The following is a 23564-nucleotide window of genomic DNA, read 5'->3' as shown; positions in this document are numbered from 1 at the left end:
TAAAGCTTCTGCATCCTTCCTATAATGAAGCAATGAGATTTGAACATAATATTCCAAATGTGCTCTAACCAGGGTTTTATAGAGCTGCAACATTAACTCATGGGACTTGATCTCAATCCCTCAACTGATGAAGGCCAACATTACATATGCCTTAACAAACTATCAACTTGCATGGCAATTTTGAAGCATCTGTGGAGTTTGATGGAAACAATTTTACTTTCCAGTGGATATAATGGCTAACGGGATGTCAGTGGAATTCAAGGTTCAAAATTCCTGACTAGTCACCTCAGGAAAGTACAGAAGATCAGAAATAAAAATGAAACATACAGCAGTTCAGGCATCATCTGAGCAGAGAATAAGAGAAATGATGTTTCAGACTAACAGCCTTTCATTAGAAATGGGAAAAATTGTGGAAGGGAGGGTAGGGAAAAGCCAAGGGGAAGATCGATGATAGGGTGGTATATGGGAGAGGGTGGGGTGCTATATGGGAGAGGGTGTTTAACAGAATGGATGATACTGTGAGTTGGAAGAGGTGGGAATGGGATATGGAGAAACAAAAGATGGGACACAGGGAGTGTTAGTAGGAAAAGCAGACAAAATATGCTAAAGTATTGAACTCTTTATCACAGAAATGTCCACAGTATTATAGTATGTTGCATATCAATCAGTCACCCAACTAAATTTAAACCTCGCTCCAGAGAACAGGGAGCGGTGAGCTGAGAGCTCACACTTCCAAAAGGTATTGAGTTTGGTAGATAATGTAAAACCAAGATTCCACTGCCATTATTTTCAGAAAGACCAAGGCAATTCTCCAAATAGATGGGTTTATTTTTAATCTTTCGCTGTCACATTGACACCGTCAACCTACCCTACCCCAGAGTATTCTCCCCAAATAACCATTAACTTAGCCCAGAATCTACCATTCATTTACACACTAGGGGCAATATTCCAGCAGCTAATTAACCTACCAACCCTAACAATTTTTTTTGGACATGGGTGCTAACTGGAGTAGCTAGATGACATCCGCATGGTCACAGGGAGCACGTGCAGACTCCACACCGACAGCATCAGATGTCGGGATTGAACCTAGGTCACTGCAGATCTAAAGCTTGACCAAATCCACCACTTGATATACCATGACTTTAAGATTCCTTTTTGTTGTCCACTCTCCTCTGTGACCTTCCAGCCCTACAAGCCTCCAACAAACCCGTGCATCTCCACCATTTGCAGTTCCACTTCCTTTGAGGATTACCATGTTACCGTATGATTTCAAGTTCATTTTATTGACATTCGACCATACACATGTATGCAGCTAAATGAAACATTGCTGTCTTGGATTGTGGTCAGTTTGAAAGTGTCATCCTCAAAGAAAGTGAGTCCCCAAACAGTGGAGAAGTACAAGTTTGTTGGAGACTTGAAGGGCTGGAAGAGATGCCAGAGGGACAAGGCTGTGGAGAGGAGTGGACAACAGAAGAAAGGAAGCTTAAAGTCAAGGGATATCACAGAGACACAGTGGAGCTGGTCGAGCTTCATAGCTGCAGTACCCAAGTTCAGTCCTGACCTCTGATGCTATACTTGTGGAGTTCACACATTCTCCCTGTGACCATGTGGGTTTCCTCTTAATTCCCTAAAAATGTTAGGGTTGACAAGTTAAGTGGTCACTGTAATACTGCCCTTACTGTGTAGGTGAGTTGTAGAAACCGGGAGAAGTTAATTGTTATAATGGGAAAATACAGTTAGTTGACAGTCAGCATAGACTCAGTGGGCTGAAGGGCCTGTTTCCACACTGCATCTCTCTGTGACTCTAGCAGAGAGGTGATCAGTAAGTTAGGTTTCGAGGAGCAGTTTCAATGGAAACTGCTGCTCTGGGGAAAAGGATGATAAACATGGGTCAGTGTATTCAACAACTGAAATTGGAATTGGTTTATTATTGTTACATATACTAAAGTTTAGCAAAAACCTTAACTTGTATACTATTCATACAGATCAAATCGTTCCACAGTGCATGAGGTAAAGTAATATACAGAATGCAGAATAAAATGTAACAGCTACAAAGGAACAGACACTTCCTCTCTAACTGGGGAGATATAAATTTAATTCTAAAGGTCCATGTGCATGGACTCTCCCATTTCTCATCACTCAGAAATCACCATTGCATTTTACTTAGATCCAAAGCAGGTCTTCCTGTATTAAACTTTCTTATCACAGATTTTTCCCCATTTACCCATTCTATTAATATCTCTCTGTAATTAAATGCTTCTGTGCCAACTGTTTATACCGCCACTTGTATTTGTGTCTTTGGCACAACTGGCTCATTGCTACATCATTTCAGGCGGCCATTAATAGATCGATTAGTGTAGATCCAACTGAGATCCTCACAGGACTCTACAATCAAACCATTCCCACTCACATACCTGTCTATGAACCCTCCCCTCAGTCTTTTGCTCATCAAATTTCCTAACAGTATCAAAATTCTGCCCTCATGAGAAAGGGGATTTTGCCTTTGGCAATGTGAAGCACTGCAAGGAATAAATGGAGATTACAACAACTCCAATAAGATGTTAGCAAAGGCAGTGATTACATTATAGGCCATGGAATAGAACCTGCCATACTAGCATTGTGTTGTAGTCATTCACAATTTTTTTTTCTGAGATAGATGGCTGTTTCAAATCTTTTAGGATTAAAAAGTCCTTTCCCTCTCTAGCCAGTAGGCCCCACTGCCTGCTTTGGAATCTCCCCCTGCTACAGGTGTCTAAATCTTGTGCATGTGTTTGATTAGACTGTTGCTTCCACCTTATCTGATTAAATATCCAAGGATGATAAATAAGATTTTTTTTACAAAACACAATTTGCCCAATGGACTAGCAGCTCTGATTTACATGCAATCTATTGACAAAATTGATAAATAATGTTTGATAGTGACATTATTCTTTGAATAGGTTTATTAAATAAAGTATGTATTAGGTAATGGTTTAGTACCAACCTCAAATATCAGAGTCAAATCCAATACATATGTAAAGACGAACATGCCCAAAATAAACCTGTAATATTTGAAGCCCACCCCAGCTCTAAGTGGCCACAGAACTATTGTTTTTTCAAGTATAATTTTAGTCAATATTTGAACAAACAAAGCTTCCAGATGTAGAATGCACTATTTTGCAACTGAGAGCAGAACATTATCATATTTCAGAATGTAGTCATACAGGGAAGCAGACCTGTATCTGACCATATCATTACTGACCATAAAACTATGCTCATCACATCTGCCTGCAGTTAGTCCACAGCCTACTATGCAAGTATTCAGTTTGAAGCTTCTTCGATGTTACAAGATGACATACTTCCAGCATCACCTAAGGCAGTGTGTTCCAGATTTCAACTGTTCTTTGTGTAAATAAAGTTTTTCCTCAGATCCTACTTAAATCTCATCCCCATCACCTTACATCATTGCCATCTGATCTTAGATGTTTCTGCTCACTATCTTACTATTCACGCTTCTCTGCCTTTCATAATATTCTATACTCCACAGCCTCCACTGCTCTAAACCCCAGTGTATCCAGTCTCTGATGATAACTGAAATGCTCCATCCAAGGCAACATCCTGATAAATCTTCTCTACACCTTCACCATTTCAATCACATCCTTCCTGTAACCAGGTACTAGTGACCTATATTCAATTGTGCCACCATCTGTACGGAGTTTGTCTGTTCTTCCCATGACCAGGTGCTTCGCTTTCCTCACACATCTCAAAGACATACAGGCTGGTAGTTAATTGATAACATGGCCGTAATTGGGTGGTGCTGGCACGTTGGGCCAGAAGGGCCTGTATCTCTAAAATGGAAAAAAAACAATACAAGTAACATGGTGATCTGAATTGTGCATAATATTCTCACAGTGGTCCAGCCATTGCTTTATAACATTGTAACAAAACCACCCTGAACTTGTATTCTGTGCTCTTGCTAACGAAGTCAAGTGTTCCATATTCCTCCTTCACCCTTTCTACCTATGCAGCCCTACTAGACATCTTTGAGCTTGTACACAAAGGTCCCTCTGATCCTCAGTATCCCTTGGGCCCTACACTTCTGATATGGACCTACGCCATATTCGACACCCTCCCAACTTCCCTTAAAATGCATCACCTCACGGTTAACAGGATTCTTGCCCAGTTTACCAACCGATTAATGATTCAGTAGCCCAGGATTACCTTCCTCACTATGAACCACAGTAACTCTCTTGTCATATGCATACTTAATTAACATGCCGCTGATACTGATCTCCAAGTTACACATAACAAACAGCAAGAATCCCAGCATGGATCCCTACAGCACGCCACTAGTCATAGGTTTTCAGTGACAGGAACAACCTTCCATCCTCATCCTTTCATTAATATTAACAAGCCAATCTTTGATCCAGTTTTCCAACTTGCCCTGGATCCCATGGATCTAACTTTTTAGATCAGACGAAGGCAAAGTAAGGTTCATAATCAAAGCATGTACACGTCACCATATACTATTTTGAGATTCATTTTCTTGCAGACATTCACAGGAAAATAAAGAAATACAATAGAATTTATGAAAAACATACATAAACAACGATCAACAAAAACAATGTGCAAAATAAGACAAATTGTGCAAATAAAAAATAATACTGAGAATGCGAGTTATAAGAAGTCCCTCAAAGTGAGTGTGTAGGTTGAGTTGTGGTCAGTAAAGTTATCCACACCAATTTAGCAGCCTGATGGTTAATAACCATTCCTGAACCTTGTGGTGTAGTACTTCCTACCCAATGGAAGCAACGAGGAGAAAGCATGGCCTGGATGGTGGAAGTCCTTGATGATGGATACTCTTTCTCATGGCAGTGCTCCATGTAAATATGCTCAATGGTGGGGGGGGGGGGGGGGCTTGGCCTGTGATAGACTGGCCTGTTTCCACCACCACTTTCTGTATACATTTCCTTTCCTAGGCATTTGGTGTTTCCCTATCAGACCATGATGCAACCAGTTACGATGCTCTCCAATGTCCATCTATAGAAGTTTGTCAAAGGTTTTGGTGACAATCCAAAACTACGCAAAGTAGAGGCACTGTCATACCTTCTATATGAACCTTCCATTGTTGAAGGCCTTATGAAGTCCATGTAAATCTCATCAACTAGTGTTCAATATATCTAGTTAATACATAAACTTCAATTATATTAGTCATGATTTTCTACCAACAAATCTGTTCTGACTATCCCTGATCAATCCCTGTCTTTCCATATATATACATTAATCCTGCCCCTCAGAATTCTTTTCCAATAACTTTCACTGATGTTAGACTAATTGAACTATTATTACTTGGCATAAAGGTACCACATCTGCTGATCATTTGCTGTTGAGAGACAGGGATGGGTGGCTGTGTCTCAAATGGGTAGCAGTCTGCATCCTGGCGTTGAATATTTTAATAGTAAAACTCATTGTCCATGAGTTATACAAAGCTTGTATCCAGTCCCTCAGTACTTGCAAAAGGGAATGCTTTGGAGAAATATTCCTAGATAGTCAATGGCTCAAAAGGTTAGAGCCCATGGGATCCAAAGCAAGTTGGCAAACTGGATCTAAAATAGGGCTTGTACTATTAGTCTCAAAGGATGTGGCAGGAGTTTGATTTTGTGACGGAAGGTTTATGACCAGTGCTGTGCCATGAAGATTGGTGCTGGGATCTTTGCTACTTGTTACATGCATTAAGCTAATGTAGGCAGTTCTAACACTCAGGAAGCTTGATGGCATCCAAGATAAAGCAGCCTAGTTGACTGGCTGTCCATTCACTATTCCAAATATTCACTGCATCTACCATCGGCACCATCTACAAGTGCACGGTCAACTTGGACAGCACACTTCTGTCACCTAGAAATGCCATCACCCGCAAGTTCCCTTCTGTGTGAGTCTCACACAGTCCTGGAAATGAATGCCAGTCTTTCATTGCCACTGGGTCTAAATCCTGGAACTACCTGTCCAACAGCACAGTGAGAGCATCTTCACCACATGATCTGCAGTGATTTAAAGTGGCATCACACCACCCCTTTCTCCAGGGCAATTATCAATGGCAGCAAATATTGAACAAGTCAGTGATGCCCATATTTATCATGCAAGGTAATGAAAACAAAGCCTTACCTTTGAGAAATCCAGATGAGAAAGTCAGGAACCTGAGGCAGGGCAAGAGCAAAATTGAAATGATAATGTATACAGAAAGCTGGACATTAGGCAACAACAAGGTTAGGGATTTATTAGGCTAATTTTCTTCTCTCCTTTTTATTACTCTTTGCCTTTCAATGTGGGGGTGTTTGAGAGATGGGTCTCCCTGATAAATTGTCGCATGAATGCAAACATTCATTTTCTGCATGCATTCCAAGGACTGCTGATTTATCGACCCCCAACCCCACCCAGTTCCTTTAAAAGGTTCTTGCCTTTTGTCCGTGCATGCCCATTGGAGTCTACACAAAATTTAAGGAATTGTGGTTTGATATTTGTGGTGTGCTTGCCTATCTTGCTTTCTGTGCATCTTTGATGTATAGTAGACTCCACATTATGCCTTGCTTGTGTCAAAGAACAGTGCATTTGGTTGTGTTAAAAATATATATATATATGGAAATATTTATATATATTTTAACATTTTAATGAGGAAACCCGTTCTTTCCCATGATTGGATGATGGCCAGATTTGTTTATTGGGAGTGTTCTTCGAAGTGGCATTCTTGTCGAGTACAACCAGCGAGAACAGCAGGCGTTCACCTTTAACCATTATTGCTAACCTTGCTTTTGCAGAAAAACATTATCAATCTGAGCTTCTTGCGGTTGTTCCGCGCTGCTCGGCTCATCAAGCTCCTGAGGCAGGGTTACACCATCCGTATCTTGCTGTGGACGTTCGTTCAGTCTTTCAAGGTAAAGGCCTGCTGCTCTTTTTGGTTTCTCACTGAGCCTTAAGATGTCATCTCATGGTTGTCATGCTATGCACTGATGGATGTTGCAGGTGTTGTGGTAACCACGGTGACACCACTGACATTTGCCATCCCTGCACTGTAACACTAACAGGATTTATGTACTTGCTAAATCCTGAAATTGTGCAGAAACCCTGAAATTATTATTAAAAAACTTGGTGTTCTTTCTGCAAACCTTCTCCACCAAATCACGGGAAGGTAATAGAGCTGACAGGATTTCAGATTTTCAGATTCATTTGTTATCACGTACATTGAAACAAAGTGAAATGTGCCATGTGTTAATAACTAACACAGTATAAATAGGCTGGGGCGGCCTGTAAGTGCCAGCACACATTCCGGCACCAACATAACATGCACATCATGTTCGCAGAATACGCAAGCAACAACAACAACAGCAAAACAAGCCAGTTACCTACCACCCACCTACCCAGTTCTCAAACCTCAGGCCTTCAGCCTCCATTGGGCCTTGACTTCCAGACGGTTGTTAGCAATCCAGAGTAATGGGACTGTTAACATGGCCGACACACAGCTCTAGTGACCTGGTTTTGATCCTGACTTCCATGCTGTCTTACACTCAACCCATAACTGCTTGGGTTTCATCAGGGTGTTCTGGTTTCGCCCACATCTCAAACATGGGCTGGTAAGTAATTTGCTACTTAGGATTGGTAAGCAATAAAAAAAAAATCAGTGGAGGGATATTGATTAGCATGTACAATAGGGCAAGTGACAGAAGACGGGAACAGAACCAATTGGATTGGCCTGGTCTGGTCACCATCCGACTTGCCAAAGGTGTAGTCAACACCAGAGTCCCAGGTGTGAAAGTCCACGAAAGGGCGCTTTTCTGACTCAGGTGAGCACAGGCAGTGTGTGGACCATTAGAAAAACAAGGTGACTGTCTAGTAGTTTCAAAGTCATAACTACAAATACTGGCTTTTTATTCCAGATTTATTGAACTAAAATTGCTTCTCAGCTACATAGGTAGGATTTGAACTTGTATCTCTGGATCACTACTCCAGTTTTATTCCTCTTTGCATCCCATCTGCTGCTATTACTTCCTTTCTCTCGTGATGACCAGCTATCTAGCTGCAGTTTAACTAGAATACTAGTTGAATTGTGACCTACCTGCCTATTTGTTCTGAGCTTTGACCCATACAGGCAAGAATTTTGTACATTTCCTTTAATCACCTTTTCTACATTTTCTTTAGCCTTCAGGAAATCAGAATCATAGTTAATCTTCTACCTCGGCACTAGCCACATGTCCCTGATTCCCTCAATATCGCAAAATCTCCCCTTCTCTGCCTTGAATATTCTCAATGATTGAGTCTCCACAGCCCTCTGTGATAGAGAACTCCAAAGAGTCTCCACCTTCTAACCTCTGATCTGTAACACTGGTTCTTATTTGAGAACTGACCCCATACTAGATACCACTGCTTAGAGAAGCATCATCCTAGTGTTTATCTTGTTAAACCTCATAAGAATTTCTATTTCCAAATAGATCACTTCTCATTCTTCCAAACTCTGGAGCATATTGGACCAGTCTGCTTAATCTCTCCTTAAAGGCAAACTTTCATTGTGTTCCCTCTACTGTAAGAATATCTGCCTTTAGGTAGGGAGACCAGATCCGTGGACAATATTTCAAGTGCATCTTATGAGGGCCCTATAATATTGCAACTAGAAATATTTACACTTGTAAGTTTGAGCTTGTTATCATATCTGCAAGTCCATGTATACACAGGTGCAATGAAAAACTTGCTTGCAGCAACATCACAGGCACATAGCATCATATAAGCAGCATTCACATGAAAAACATGAGCTAAATGTAAATTAGACACAATTTATACAATAAAAGCACAATTAGAACAAAAAAATAAATTTAGTGCAAAGTGGTCACACTGTTGCTAAACTAGGGTTGTGCCAATTGGTTCAAGAACCAAATGGGCTTTCAAGGAATTGTACAATAAAGGCTACAGCCCTTCGCACCAGGTCCAGAGTCCCTTGCACAGTGCAGACAGTCAGGCGCTCTTCACAGACAACGCATCCACCCTGAACCAGTGGTCAGAACATTTCCACACTCTCTTCAGCGCCAACCGCATGGTCCAAGACTCAGCAATTCATCGCATTCCACAACAGCCAGAGAAAACAGAACTGGACAAGATTCAAACCCTAGAAGAGACGGTCAAGGCCATAGAGCAGCTGAAAAGTGGCAAGGCAGCAGGAGTTGATGGAATCCTACCTGAGATTTGGAAGCATGGGGGCCCAGCGTTACACAACAAACTCCACGAGTTCTTTGCTGCTGGGAACAAGGTAAACTACCACAGGACCTCCGTGATGTAGTCATCATCGCCCTGTATAAGAACAAGGGGGAAAAGTCCGATGGCTCCAACTACTGGGGGATAACCCTTCTCTCTATCCCAGGAAAAATCCTCACAAGAGTACTCCTGAACAGATTGGTGCCCATCATTGCAGAAGAACACCTCCCAGAGAGCCAGTATGGCTTCAGAGCCAACAAGAGCACCATCGACATGGTATTTGTTCTCAGGCAGCTACAAGAGAAATGTAGGGAACAGAACAAGGGATTGTATGTGACGTTTTTCGACCTTACCAAAGTGTTCGACATCGTGAGCAGGGAAGGACTGTGGCAAATCGTGGAACGACTGGGATGCCCCCAAAGTTCCTCAGCATAGTCATCCAGCTACATGAAGATCAGAGTTGCCAAGTCAGACACAACGACGACCTCTCAGAACTCTTCCCAATAGGCAACAGAGTAAAGCAAGCTGCGTCCTCGTGCCAACTCTCTTCACCATCTTCTTCAGCATGATGTTCAAAAGGGCCACAGAAGACCTTGATGATGAGGACGGTGTCTACGTCCGATACTGCACCGATACCAGCCTCTTCAACCTGAGGCGAATACAGACCCACACCAAGACATTGGAGCAACTCATCCAAGAGCTACTCTTCGCCAACGATGCTGCCCTTGTTGCTCAGACAGAGACAGCCCCGCAGCATATAACATCCTGCTTCACAGAGGCTGCCGAGCTCTTCGGACTGGAAGTCAGCTTGAAGAAGACAGAAGTTCTCCATCAGCCCGCACCTCAGGAAGATTACTACCTCCCCACATCACCATCGGTGAGGTAGAGCTGAAGACAGTCCACCTGTTCAGCTACCTGGGGTACACCATCTCGTCAAATGCCAAGATCGACAGAAATCGACAACAGACTGGCAAAGGCAAACAGCGCATTCAGCAGGCTGTATAAGAGAGTCTGAAACAACAAGCACTTGAAGAAAGGCACAAAGATCAGCGTGTACAGAGCCGTTGTACTGACCACCCTTCTGTACGGCTCCAACTCGTGGGTCACCTACCATCACCACCAACGACTCCTTGAGCATTTCCACTAGCGCTGCCTCCGCACCATCCTCAACATCCACTGGAGTGACTTCGTCACCAACATCGATGTCCTTGAACAGGCGGAGGTCACCAGCATCGAGGCCATGCTGATGAAGACGCAGCTGTGCTGGGCAGGGCACGTCTCCAAGATGGAGGATCATCGCCTGCCCAAGATTGTGCTGTATGGCAAACTCTCCACTGGCCACCGTGACAGAGGGACACCGAAAAAGAGGTACAAGGACTCCCTGAAGAAATCCCTTGGTGCCTGTCACATTGACCATCGCCAGTGATCTAATCTAGTCTCCGATCGCGAGGCCTGGCGACATATCATTCTCCTCCTTCGAGAACGCATGCAAGGCTGGCATTGAGGACAAAAGGAGAAGGAGGAAGAACCGTGACACAGCAGCACCAAACCCAGAACAGAATTTCCCTTGCAGCCACTGTGGCCAGACCTGCCTGTTCCGTATTGGCCTCGTCAGCCATCAGCAAACCTGCAACAGATGTGGGCAGCCCCCTTCTTAAATCTTCGTTCACGAAGCCAAGCCATGATGATGACAATAAAGGCTAACACTCAGGTTTTCAAATTGCTAGCTCTATCTGCACTAATTATCAGAGATTTGTTTTTATGGATACCCAACTCCCTCTGAACTCTATCATCTTCCAGCCTCTTGAAAAATAAAACTTTGGTTCTCTAATGCATATTCCCTCACCTTGATCACCTCTCCAGACACACAGATCAGATTTCACCCCTTCTCACCTGTGTCAATCTTTCCCCTTATTGATCAGAATTTAATGATCCAATCGCTTTTCTCAGCCTGAGTATTGACTTGAAAGCTTTTTCTTTGTTGAGTTGTTTTAATAGGAATAGTTGAGTGAGTCAGGAACCTTTAATCAGTTAATTCTGTGTCTGGTACCTAAAATATGCTGCCAGAATGACCATTAGGGCACAAGACATAGGAGCAGAATTAAGCCATCTGGCCCATCAAATCCTCTCTGCCACTCCATCATGGCTGATTTATTATCCCTCAACCCATTCTCCTCCCTTCTCCCCTTAACTATTGATGCACTTACTAATTAAGAACCCATCAACCTCTGCTTTAAGTATACCCAACGAATGATACATAACACATAGATAATGAAGAATTGAATGGAATTAGAATCAAACTTGACAGGAGACCATTCGGTTCCTCAAATCAAATCTGATTTCCTGTGGGCCCAATTCCATGGTCTTTCTCCTGTTCCTGTGAGTTATTCTGTCACAAGTGCCTATGTAATCTGGATGTCCTGCTTGGTTCTGTTTCCACCACCTGTACAGGAAGTTAAGTCCAGCTCTTTCCTCTTTGAGCAAAGAAAAGTTCACCCTCACATTACCTTTGTACCTGTCGCTCAATATTTCAAAACCATGCTTCTTTGCACCTTAGTCATCTGTTTTTGGGAGCAGCCTCTCTCTATCTGTCACATTTACAACTCTGTCCATCATTTTGTCACGGGATTTGTAACCTCAAAAATTGCAAGTTGTTGGGACTCTGGTACGTTTTGCCATGAACATTCACCACAGCAGCAGGTGTTCACCTCTATCAGACCTCCTCTCAACCTAACCCCAGCTTCTCCAGTGTAATTCTGTTGCTGAATTCCCTCATTCCCGGATATTTGTTTAGCCCTTTTTTAGGACATTCACACACTTCCTAAGACTCTGTGACTACAATTGAATGCTACATTCCAGTACAGACTAGCCAGTGTTTTGGAAATGTTCAACGTATCCTCGCAACACACATCAAAGTTGCTGGTGAACGCAGCAGGCCAGGCAGCATCTCTAGGAAGCGGTACAGTCGACGTTTCAGGCCGAGACCCTTCAACAGGACTAACTAAAGGAAGAGCTAGTAAGAGATTTGAAAGTAGGAGGGGGAGGGGGAGATCCAAAATGATAGGAGAAGACAGGAGAGGGAGGGATGGAGCCAAGAGCTGGACAGGTGATTGGCAAAAGGGATATGAGAGGATCATGGGACAGGAAGCCTAGGGAGAAGGAAAAGGGGGGGGAACCCAGAGGATGGGCAAGGAGTATAGTCAGAGGGACAGAGGGAGAAAAAAAGAGAGAGAGAAAAAGAATGTGTGTATATAAATAAATAACGGATGGGGTACGAGGGGGAGGTGGGACATTAGCAGAAGTTAGAGAAGTCAATGTTCATTCCATCAGGTTGGAGGCTACCCAGACGGAATATAAGCTGTTGTTCCTCCAACCTGAGTGTGGCTTCATCTTTACAGTAGAGGAGGCCGTGGATAGACATATCAGAATGGGAATGGGAATGGGATGTGGAATTAAAATGTGCAGAATTCCTCGTGTTTGCGTTCAACGTGTCCTCCCTGTTTTTGTACTCATTGCACAATTTATGAAACCAAGGATCCACGTTTCATTAACGACTCACTCAGCCTGCCCTAACACTTTCAAGGATTAATGCACAGATCGCTAGGATCTGCACAACCTTCATAGCTGTGCCAATTACTGTTGTTCCTTGTTCCTCTGCCAAGGCGTACTGTTACCTGTGCGGCTGGTTTTGTTTTTCAGGCCTTGCCTTACGTCTGTCTACTAATCGCAATGCTGTTCTTCATTTATGCCATCATTGGAATGCAGGTGAGTCAAGGTTCCTCTTCATCACCTGTGGGTACATGAAAGGGGGAAAGAGAATGTCCTGAAACTTCACACAGGGCTTTAGTTCATACAATATTAAATTGGTTTGCAATAGGTCTTCACTGTCCCCGAAGCTGTATGGTTGAGTTTTGAGTATCAGGAAGCGTTGAGAAAGTCAAGAAGCACCAACTAAGGCTGGCAGCAAAGGTAGAACAAAGCCTGGGCACAGTGGTAGAAATGGAACCACGCACATTGGTGATTCCATCAATATGAGCTCTAAGGGTCCAAAACATGATGTTGGTTGGTTGAGATCCCATGCCAGGGTGATGACTGGGGTCTGTAGCCAGCTAATGAAGCTTTGTGATAGGAACTGAGACCTTCAGAGCAGCCAAGTTAGTCAGAGGAAATTCCAGATATTTCGATCCAGAGTAAACATTCTTCAAGTTTTGAGTACAGTTCTGGTCATAGAGCCATATCAGAATGGAAATAGGCTTTTTTGTCCAACTCACCCATGCCAACTGTGTTGCCCAGTAAGTGAGTCCCACCTATCCCCGTTTGACCCATAGCCCTCTCAACCTCTCCTATCTATGTACTCATCTAGATGGTTTTTAAATGTTGCTACTGTACCTGCCTCAAACACTATTCCTGGCAGCTCATTCCAAATGCACACTGCCCTTTATGTGAAGAAGGTGCCCCTGATGTCCCTTTCAAATGTCTCACCCTTGATCTTAAACCAATGCCCTCTTGTTTTTAGCATTCCCCCCTGCCCCCAGTGGGGTAATAAACTATGTTCTTTCACCCTGTCTTTGCCCTTCGTGATGTTTTATACCTCTAACAGGTCACCCTTCAGTCTCCTGTGTTCCAGGAAATACAGTCCTAATCTATGCAACCTCTCCTTACAACTCAGGCCCCCAACACCTGGCAACATCCTTGTAAATCCTTTCTGCACTGCTTCTAGTTGAAAAACATCTTTCCTATAACAGGGTGACAAAAACTGTTCATAATACTCCCAAGTGCAGCCTCACCTACATCTTGTATAACTGCATCAGGACTTCCCAACTCCTATACTCAATGCCCTAAATGATGAATGCCATACGCCTTCTTTAGCCCCATATCTACCTGTGACACCACTTTCAGCGAACTATGCACTTACACTCCTAGGTCCCTCTGTTCATTAGCACACCCCAGGGCCCTTCCATTAACTGTATAATATAACACCACAGTACAGGAAGGATGAGAAGATTTGGAAAAGGGGTTGCCTAGATTAGAGAGCATTAGCTGTATTTGGATTGTTTTCTCTGGAGCAAAGTTTCTGAAATTTCTTCCATGAAGTAACATACAATAGCCCTGAAGAAAAGTTTCGGTCCAAAACGTCAACTGTTTATTCACTTCCATAGATGCTGCCTGACTGCTGACTTCCTTCAGCATTTTGTGTGTGTTGCTTTGATCCAGAAAATTTGCCAGTCCAATTCCATGAATGTTCCAAGTGTAGTGGATTAGTGGAGTTTCACTGTAAATGGGTTGACGTGAAATCTTGAAGTAATTCATCAGCAAGTTGTTTTCACCGCTGTTATCAGACTATTGAATGGTTCCCTAGTACAAGATAGACTGTTGACTTCACAATCTACCTCGTTATGATTTTATATCTTATTGTCTACCTGCTCTGCATTTCCTCTGTAGCTATTGCACTTTATTCTGCGTCTGTTATTACCTTACTTTGTACTTCCTCAAAGTACTGTGTAGTAATTTCAAAGGTTCATTTTATTATCAAAGTATGTATGCAGTATAACAACTCTGAGATTCATCTTAGCCAGATAGCCACAAAACAAAGAAAAACAATGAAAGGCATTGAAAGAAAGACATCAATCCCGTTCCCCCAACACACAAAAAGCAGAAAAAAACAGAAACTCGCAAACCCCAAACCCCCAACCCTCTCCTCCAAACAAAAACTAACAGATCACCCACACAGAAAAACAGCAATCAAGAACATTGACCCCCCCCAACCCCCTCTCTCACACATACATAATATCGCCCACCCGAAAAACAGCAAAAAGGATATCAAACCCCAAACCCCCAACATGCCAACTGGCAACAAGAAAGAAAACACAAAACCGAAGGAGACCAGTATGAACTACAAGCAACACACACAAAATGCTGGAAGAACTCAGCAGGCCAGGCAGCAGCTATGGAAAAGGGTACAGTCGCTATTTCAGGCCAAGACCCTTCAGCAGGACTGGAGAAAAAAAGATGAGATTTAAAAGGTGGGGGAGGGGAGAGAGAAACACAAGGTAATAGGTGAAACTAGGAGGGGGAGGGATGAAGTAAAGAGCTGGGAAGTTGATTGGTGAAGGAGATACAGGGGGCCTCTGATAGAAGAGAACAGAAGGCCATGGAAGAAAGATGGGGGGGGGGAGGTATTACCAAAAATTCGAGAAATTGATGTTCATGCCATCAGGTTGGAGGCTACCCAGACGAAATATAAGGTATTGTTCCTCCAACCCAAGTGTGGCTTCATCGCGATGGTATAGGAGGCCACGGATTGACATATTGGTATGGGAATGGGAAGTGGAATTAAAATGGATGGCCACTGGGAGATCCTGCTTCTTCTGGCGGACGGAGTGTAGGTGCTCAGCGAAGCGGTCTCTCAATCTATGTCAGGTTTCTCCAATATACAGGAGGCCACACCAGGAGCACTGGATACAGTTTATGACCCCAACAGACTCACAGGTGAAGCATCGCCTCACCTGGAAGGGCTTTTTGGGCCTTGAATGGTGAAGTATGAACTACAGTTAGTTTGAGCTGTAGTCCACATCAATAATCACATAAATCTCAGCAACCACTCAAACACCGTGGCCTTGATTCAAAAACGGCAACCTCTTACAATGATTCGATCTATATGAATAGCATGTAAGACAACCTTTCCACCCTGGTACATGTGACAAGAATAAACCAATTCCATTTCCAAATATGAGTATTCACAATGCAGATAAGCTGCTATTTTCATTAGTGTTTGTAAAGGACATGGAACCTTGGACCGTGTTCTACCCATCAAGTTGTCAGGTAACTGATGTATGGATAAACACACCAGACATGCTGGGATGGTCAGTGTTGTCCAATGGTTGGTCATGGCTTCCATTGTAGCCACTCATAGTAGATATCACTGGACACTGGGGCAAAATTGACCATGTAACAGCACAGCCAACTTCACCTACTCCTCCCCTGACCCATCTTTCCCGTTCAGCAATGATCAGTCACCAAGCTTCCCAGAAGTGATGGGTTAGGGCTACAGAGATAGACTTACTTGCACCACTGAGTTAGAAACAATTGTGACTTAAAGGCAAACAGCCTTAAATTCCTGTAGAATATGGTGCTGTGGCCCAACTAATGTTTGGTACAATTTGAGCATGAATTTCACGCACACATTTTCTTAACCTCCCTTATCTATCTGTCCTGCTGTCTTCAAGGATCTGCATACAATACATTCTCTCTGTTCCTCTACAATATCCTACCAATTGATGGATATTGTTTTCTTGCTTTCCCAGGCTCATTACTTCACATATCACCAGACTGAATCCCATTCTCCATCATGTATCCCTGCACAACTAACCAGAACATATCTACTCATCTTCCTTTCACTTACAACCCCAGCTTGCAACCAGCCATTACTCTCTCTCGAACCTAAAATATTGAAGACTTGCAGTCTTTATCCCGTTGAGTAACAGTGGGTCTGAGGGTCTGAGGTTCAGTGCCGACTCTGTTCTCTTCTAGCCTCACTGTGTGGAGAGTCACTCTCTGTTGGGTATAGGTGTGTGATAATCCAGCGCTGTGTCCTGCTGGCAGAACTTTTCTTTCCTCTTTCTCCTGCTATGGAAAGACGTCCCAGTCTTAGAATCTAATGAGGTGTTCAAAATCTTAGGCTGTTGTTTGATTTTGTAGGTGTTTGGAAATATTGCTGTGGACGATGATGAAGATAGTGAGATCAACCATCACAACAACTTCAGGACATTCCTCCAGGCCTTGATCCTTCTTTTCCGGTGTGTAGCAGTAACTTGATTAATTATTTGTCTTTCTCTTGCTTTTTTCTGATGCCTGAATGTTTCTCTGGTCACCAGCTTTCTCTCCAGCATTTACCCCTCCTGTCCAAGACTCTGGTGACTCACAGACACAAAGCATTAACATGCTTCCCAGCCAGGTGTTCCAACCTGGGGTCTATTTTCCTCCTCAGTTAACGATGGAGGTCCATGGCATAAAAAAGGTTGGGAATCCCCCGATCCCAGTGAATACAAACCTCTCCACTTTTAACATTCATTTCTAGCTTGAAATGGAGGGCTGGTAATGGAGGTGATAGGGGTAGGTGTTCCCTTGTGTTCCCATGACATAGGAGGGCATTTGACCCATTGAGTGCATTGCAGCTCTTACAGTGATCTCATTTCCCCAATTCCGTTGCCTGTTCTTTCTCACCTCCTTCCTCAATTTCCCATTCATCCACTACACTGCTGATTAATCTACCAACTTGCACATCTTTGGGATATGGGTGCAGCCAAGGAAAATCCAAACCGGAATGTGCAACCTCCAGATGGACGGTAGCAGAGATTAGGATTGAACCCAGACTCTTGGAGCTCTGAGGCAGCAGCACTACCTATTTTGCCTGAAACAGACAATTTATAATTGGGGGACATGTGTACGATGTGGTGGGGTGCATCACAGTTCAAAGGTTGAAAGAAGGACAACTTACATTTCTGTAGGAGCACCAAATATTTCACAGTCAATAAAGTAATTTGGAACTATAGTAGTCTCTGGTGTGATGTAGGAAATGTAATATCAAATATGCATAAATCAAGTTCCCACACACAGTAGTGTGCTATTGGCCTGCAGTGGTAGAAGACTGAACATACAGTAGGTCGTGGTCAGAACAGTGCACTGTGGAACCCTTTAAATCCTTTTGACAGCAGACAGGGTCTTGGCTTAATAACTGACCTAGAACACAGCACCTGTAGCAGTGTGACAATTCCTCAGTACCACATAGTGTGATAGCTGAGACCTGTTTGGAATGGGTGAAGAACCTCCCCAACTCAGAAGCAACTGTGGATCACACTGAGAACTGCCTGAGCCACCAGTAAGTGTTAGTGAATCACTTGCCTGGAACTAAAGGAACTTTCTCTACTAACCCTGGCCAGAGACAGAGGAAGAGAGTTACTGATCTAACACAGCAGGGCAGCACAGTGGTGCGATTAGCAGAGACATTACTGCACAGCTCCAGCGACACGGTTAATCCCAACACTGTGTGGGATTTGCACGTTCTCCCTGTGACTATCTGTATTTCCCCTGGGTGCTCTGGTTTCCTCCCACATTCCAAAGGCATGCAGGTTGGTTGGTTGGTTAATTGACTGATGTAATTTGCCCCTAGTGAGGGGGAGAATTAATGGGAATGTTAGAAGCATAAATGGATGCTTGTATTCCCATTTCCATCTCTCACCTTATTTCCTTACCTGTCCATCACATCCCTTTGGTGCTCCTTCTTCCCTTTCTTACATGGCCTTCTCACCCCTCCTATCAGATTCCCCTTCTCCAGCCCTCTATCTCTTTCACCAATCGACTTCCCAGCTCTTTACCTCACCCCTCCCCCTCTCCCAGTTTCACCTATTACCTACCACCTTGCATTTTTCCCTACCCCTCCCCCTGCCCCACCTTCTTACTCTGACTTCTCATCTTGTTTCTCCAGTCCTGATGAAGAGTCTCAGCCCAAAACGTTGACTGTTTACTCTTCCACAGATGCTGTCAGGCCTGCTGCGTTCCTCCAGCATTTTGTGTGTGTTTCTTGGATTTCCCCTTGTTTGTGTTTGCATTTCTGTGATGCTACACACTATATTTACCCAATGATCCATGAGTGAGTTCACAGCAGGTATTGCTGCATGGGTAGATGTTCTAACCCAGCAGGACTTTAAATTGTTTATTCCAGGACTTGGTTACAGTTTTGGAAGCTTGTGAAATATGTGTAGATGACAGCTGAGAAGGGATTATTTTTCACTCAAGGTGAGGTGGATCTTTCTACCCAACACAAGCCCACACCACATCCAAAATGTAGATTCACCAGGGACTGTAGATGTTGGAATCTGTAGTAAAATACAAACCTCTGGAGGAACTCAGCATGTCAAGCTGCATCTGTGGAGGGAAATGGTGACAATCAGTGTTTTGGGTCGAGACTTCTCATCTGGACTTGTCTGCAGTCCAGATGAAGGGTCTATACTCAAAACATCCTCTGTCCATTTCCCTCCACAGATGCCACCTGACCCTCTGAGTTTCTCCAGCAACACTTTTAAAACGCACCCTCACAAGATCTCGATGTTCGATAACCCAGAATGCCGCGGACAGTGTGCTAGGAAGAGTATTAAGCTGCACAGGTGCCTTTTGTTGCCACTTGTGGTCCACCTTTTAAATTTGGTGAGCGTTTCTGCATCCATCCACCCATTCAGGCTGCCAGTGCCAGACCATCTTCACCCTCTGGGTGAAGAAATACCTCGTCTACAAGAGATTCTGCAGATGCTGGAAATCTTGAGCATCACACACAAAATGCTGGAAGAACTCAGCAGCGCAGTCAGCTATAGAGGCGAATAAACAGTCGACATTTCAGACCAATAACCTTCATCAGGATCCTCCTACACATCCTGCAGTTTGATTACAAAATCCCCAAGTCACAATCAAATCTGAGGAGTAAACTGTTTGAAGTTCTTTCTGGGTAGAAATGTTCAGATTTGTTCAGGAGTGTGTGAGTGTGAGTGTATGTACGCATGTATGTGTGATATATATACCCACCCAACTGGAAGGAAAGACCAGTAGGAGTTAACATATCTCCATGTGTTTCAGGAGTGCGACAGGAGAGGCGTGGCACAGCATCATGTTATCATGCTTAGGTGGCAAACCATGCGACCCTCGATCTGGCATTGTAGGGAACGAGTGTGGCAACGAATTTGCCTATTTCTACTTTGTCTCCTTTATTTTTCTCTGCTCTTTCCTGGTAAGTACTTCCATATACATGTCTGCCCCAATATCTAAATTTGGAGATGTGCTGATACATGTCTGTAATCTGGGCTACTCCGAGTCTGCGGATTGCTTGAGACTAAGAGTTCTGGGAAGCTGCGGACTGGGTGCCCTCACTAAACTGGACATGGGCACGATGGCTCCAGCTGTATCCGGGATCACCAGGCTCTATAAAGAGAGGTGGTTTGGCTCAGATTGGAAGCAGAGCACGTTGCTGCTCCTATGTTCATCACAAATTGGATCATGCCCATTAACAGATGCAGCATAGCCTGGGTTACACAGTTAGATAAAAATTAAAATTTTATAAACATATAAATCAAGAGTTTTATATAATGTGGCTGACTTCATAGCCACCACTCAAAATATGTGCAAGTTTAGCAGAGTGGTAGAGCTAGTAGAATTGTTTCCACCAAGTTGGATTTAATACTGATGCCCAATGCTGCCTGTATACAGTTTGTGTGTTTGCTCTGTTACTGTGGGGGGGTTCCTTTGGGTACTCCTGTTTCCTCCTGCATCCTAAAGACTTGAAGGCTTGTAGGTTGGTTGGCTGGTGTAAATTTCCCCAAGAGTGTGTAGGTATGGAATAGATTCTGAGGTTATTGGACAGAGTATAAAGTGGGTCAGTGCAGAGATGAAGGGCCTGTCTCCATGCTCCATGACATACAGAAAATCTGTCATTCAATTTCATCTTAGGTTCTGCACCCTTTGTGCCTTTCCATTGGTTTCTTATCCTCTCAATTTCTACCTTGGACCTACAGAGCTAACAAAAGTGATTGCCGCCATGTTTCTCTGCATCAGTTCCCATTTTCCAAAAGAAATTACACAATTTTCTTGACATTTTCATTCACCTTGATTTTTTTCAACCGTAAATATTACATTTCCACTTTGGGTTTTATGCCCCTTCAAAAGAATATGGAATCCTTTCAAGTACTGCCACTGTTGCAGTTGAGGAAAGCCCGCAGCCATTTTGTGCACATGAAGATTCCAGCCCCCAAACGGCAGTGTGATCAGGGACAGACCATCTATTTCAGTGATATTGATTGAGCACTGGGTGTCGGCCCAAACACCAGGGAGAACCTGCGGCCTTCTTTTCTGAAATAGTGAAATGGGATCATCTACATTCACCTGAGAGACCACACAAGGCCTGGGTTTCACATCTCTTCCAAGGGATAGCATCAGCAACAGTACAACCCCTCCTCAGTGTGGCATTGTGTCAGCTTAGATCTTAATGCTCCAGTCACTGGAGGGGGACTTCAACACACAACCCATAGACCCAAGTATCTCACAAACTGCTGACCTCCTGGTATTTTCATGCATAACAGACTCTAGTGTTTACAAAGAATGGTGTGAATAACAAAAGCAAAAGCCAGTGAGTGTCAGTTCTGGGACCGAAGGGGGAGGGGATTTTGACTCAGACCATGAGAGGCCTGCGTCGGGCATTTTCATGCCTTACAAGGCGCAGATTGGAAGTCTGTGTGGGGCGCCACTCCTCACACAGACTAGAGCAATGTGTGATTAAGTGCCTTGCTCAAGGACACAAACACGCTGCCACAGCTGAGGCTCGAACTGGCAACCTTCAGATCACTAGACGAACACCTTAACCACTTGGCCACATGGTTAAGGGATCAAAAACACCTTGTTAATGAGAGAGGTCAGAGAAGGATGGCCAGACTGGTTCAATCTGACAGAAAGGTGACAGTAACTCAAATAACCACATGTTACAACTGTGCAAAAGAACATCTCTGAAATGAACCTTGAAGTGTATGGACTACAGCAGCAGAAAACCACAAACATACACTCAGTGGCCACAGGAAGTACCCAATAAAGTTGCCACTGAGTATATTATGACACAGTAGGGGGCCATTCAGCCCATTAGGTCCCTATCAGCTCCCATCAGAACACTCAAATCAGCCCCATTCCAGAAACTCATTATGTCTGTGTTACCCCCTCCCTTCCCCCCTCCCCCACATGCCCATCAACTCCCTTTTCATTCTTTTGTCTTAGTTCCTCTAACGTCAATTGACAGTGAACGGTTAGCCCACCAGCACACCTTTGGGATGTGGGAGGAAATTGGAGGACCATGGAGAGACCCATATAGTCACAGAAGGAACATGCAGGCTCCACATAGACAGCACTAGGGGCCTGGATCAGAGCCAGGCTTCTCGCTGCCCCACCTTTTACACTTGGCTTTGAAGTAACTCATTAAAGTACTGACAGTCCTTCGGTTAGTATTGGTTAATTATTGTTACAGGTACTGAGATGCAGTGAAAAACTTTTGCTTGTGTGCCATCCAGATCATCCCACATTGAGGAAGTAAACAGAAAAACATGCAGCGTTATATTTACGGAGGAAGTGCAGTACAGGGAAAAAAATTAAAGATTTGAACAACACACACAAAATACTAGAGGAACTCAGCAATTCAGGCATCATCTATGGAGAAGAATAAATAGTTGATGTTTTGGATCCAAAATGCCAAATTGATTCTTTTCCTCCATAGATGCTGCCCGACTTACTGAGTTTCTCCAGCATTGTGTGTATCGCTCAAGATTTCCAGCATCTGCAGAATCTCTTGTGTTTAAAATGAAGTTTTGTGCTTTTTTTTTTGCTGTTTCCTACATCAGATGTTGAACCTTTTTGTTGCTGTCATCATGGACAACTTTGAATATTTGACAAGGGACTCGTCCATCCTGGGCCCCCATCACCTGGATGAGTATGTCAGGGTCTGGGCTGAATACGACCCAGCTGCCCGGTAAGTCTGAGTCTGAAGCAAGTTTACTTCTGGTGTAGGATTCTAGGAGATGGGAACAGAAATAGCAAGCCACATAGACAGATGTGCCAGAAGCAGTTTATCTTCATACCCAGCACCTATTTGGGAGTTGTTGAACAGTCTGTAGTGTCCCCAGCTCAGATCCGAGTGATGCGATTGTAGGCGAGTGGCTCTAGCAATCTGCAGCGCCTTCTTGAGTACCTGGTTAAAAGTGCTTTTTCATAGATCATAGAACAGTACAGCACAGGAAAAGACCCCTTGGCCCACAAGGTTGTTCAAAGACTCCCTCCTTGAAGAGGGTGAGATCTCTCTGTCCCCACCCCTTCACTATCCAGGAATCTTGCAAATGATCAGGTGAGTTGGATGAGAATTTTGGCATTCCAGGCCTTAAACTGCAGGTGGCTTGAGCAACACTTTTCTTGATAAGATATTTTCCTTAAAAATCTGTTCTAGCCTCACAAGTTCCGTGGTTGAGCGGGTCTGCACGTACTGTGCAGTGGAACGCAGTAAGTATACTCTCTGCAGTCTCCCTGCTCTCCCTTTCAGAAGGTGCTGCCAGTTTATGGTAGAACACAGTCCACTCGATAAACTTAAAAAAACTTCAGACACTTCCTTAAACATTTTCAACAGACCGCTAGAGAACCCTATTTCATGAACTCATCTCCCTCCTGTCAGAACACTTGCTCCTATTCTCAATCAACAATCCCACTTAATGCAGTGCTGCAGCATTGATGTTGATGAGGTCCCAGGGAGCAAGTGTATTCTGTGTGTGCAAAGTCTTAGG

At 43.7% G+C, this 23564-nt stretch overlaps 1 protein-coding gene across 1 annotated transcript in view; it reads left to right on the top strand.

Moving 5' to 3' along the window:
- LOC134339471 (voltage-dependent P/Q-type calcium channel subunit alpha-1A-like) overlaps nt 1–23564 on the top strand; it is a 607837-nt gene that overhangs the window by 495654 nt on the left and 88619 nt on the right. The window contains exons 34-38 of the mRNA XM_063036009.1: nt 6792–6908; nt 12913–12978; nt 16912–17009; nt 19840–19990; nt 22635–22762. Coding sequence (XP_062892079.1) covers nt 6792–6908; nt 12913–12978; nt 16912–17009; nt 19840–19990; nt 22635–22762 — 560 coding nt within the window. The remainder of the gene's footprint in view (nt 1–6791; nt 6909–12912; nt 12979–16911; nt 17010–19839; nt 19991–22634; nt 22763–23564) is intronic.

The sequence above is a fragment of the Mobula hypostoma genome, chromosome 29 (genome assembly GCF_963921235.1).
Source record: "Mobula hypostoma chromosome 29, sMobHyp1.1, whole genome shotgun sequence".
In the NCBI taxonomy this organism is placed as follows: Eukaryota; Metazoa; Chordata; class Chondrichthyes; order Myliobatiformes; family Myliobatidae; genus Mobula; species Mobula hypostoma.
This window is presented reverse-complemented; position numbering and strand designations above follow the sequence as displayed.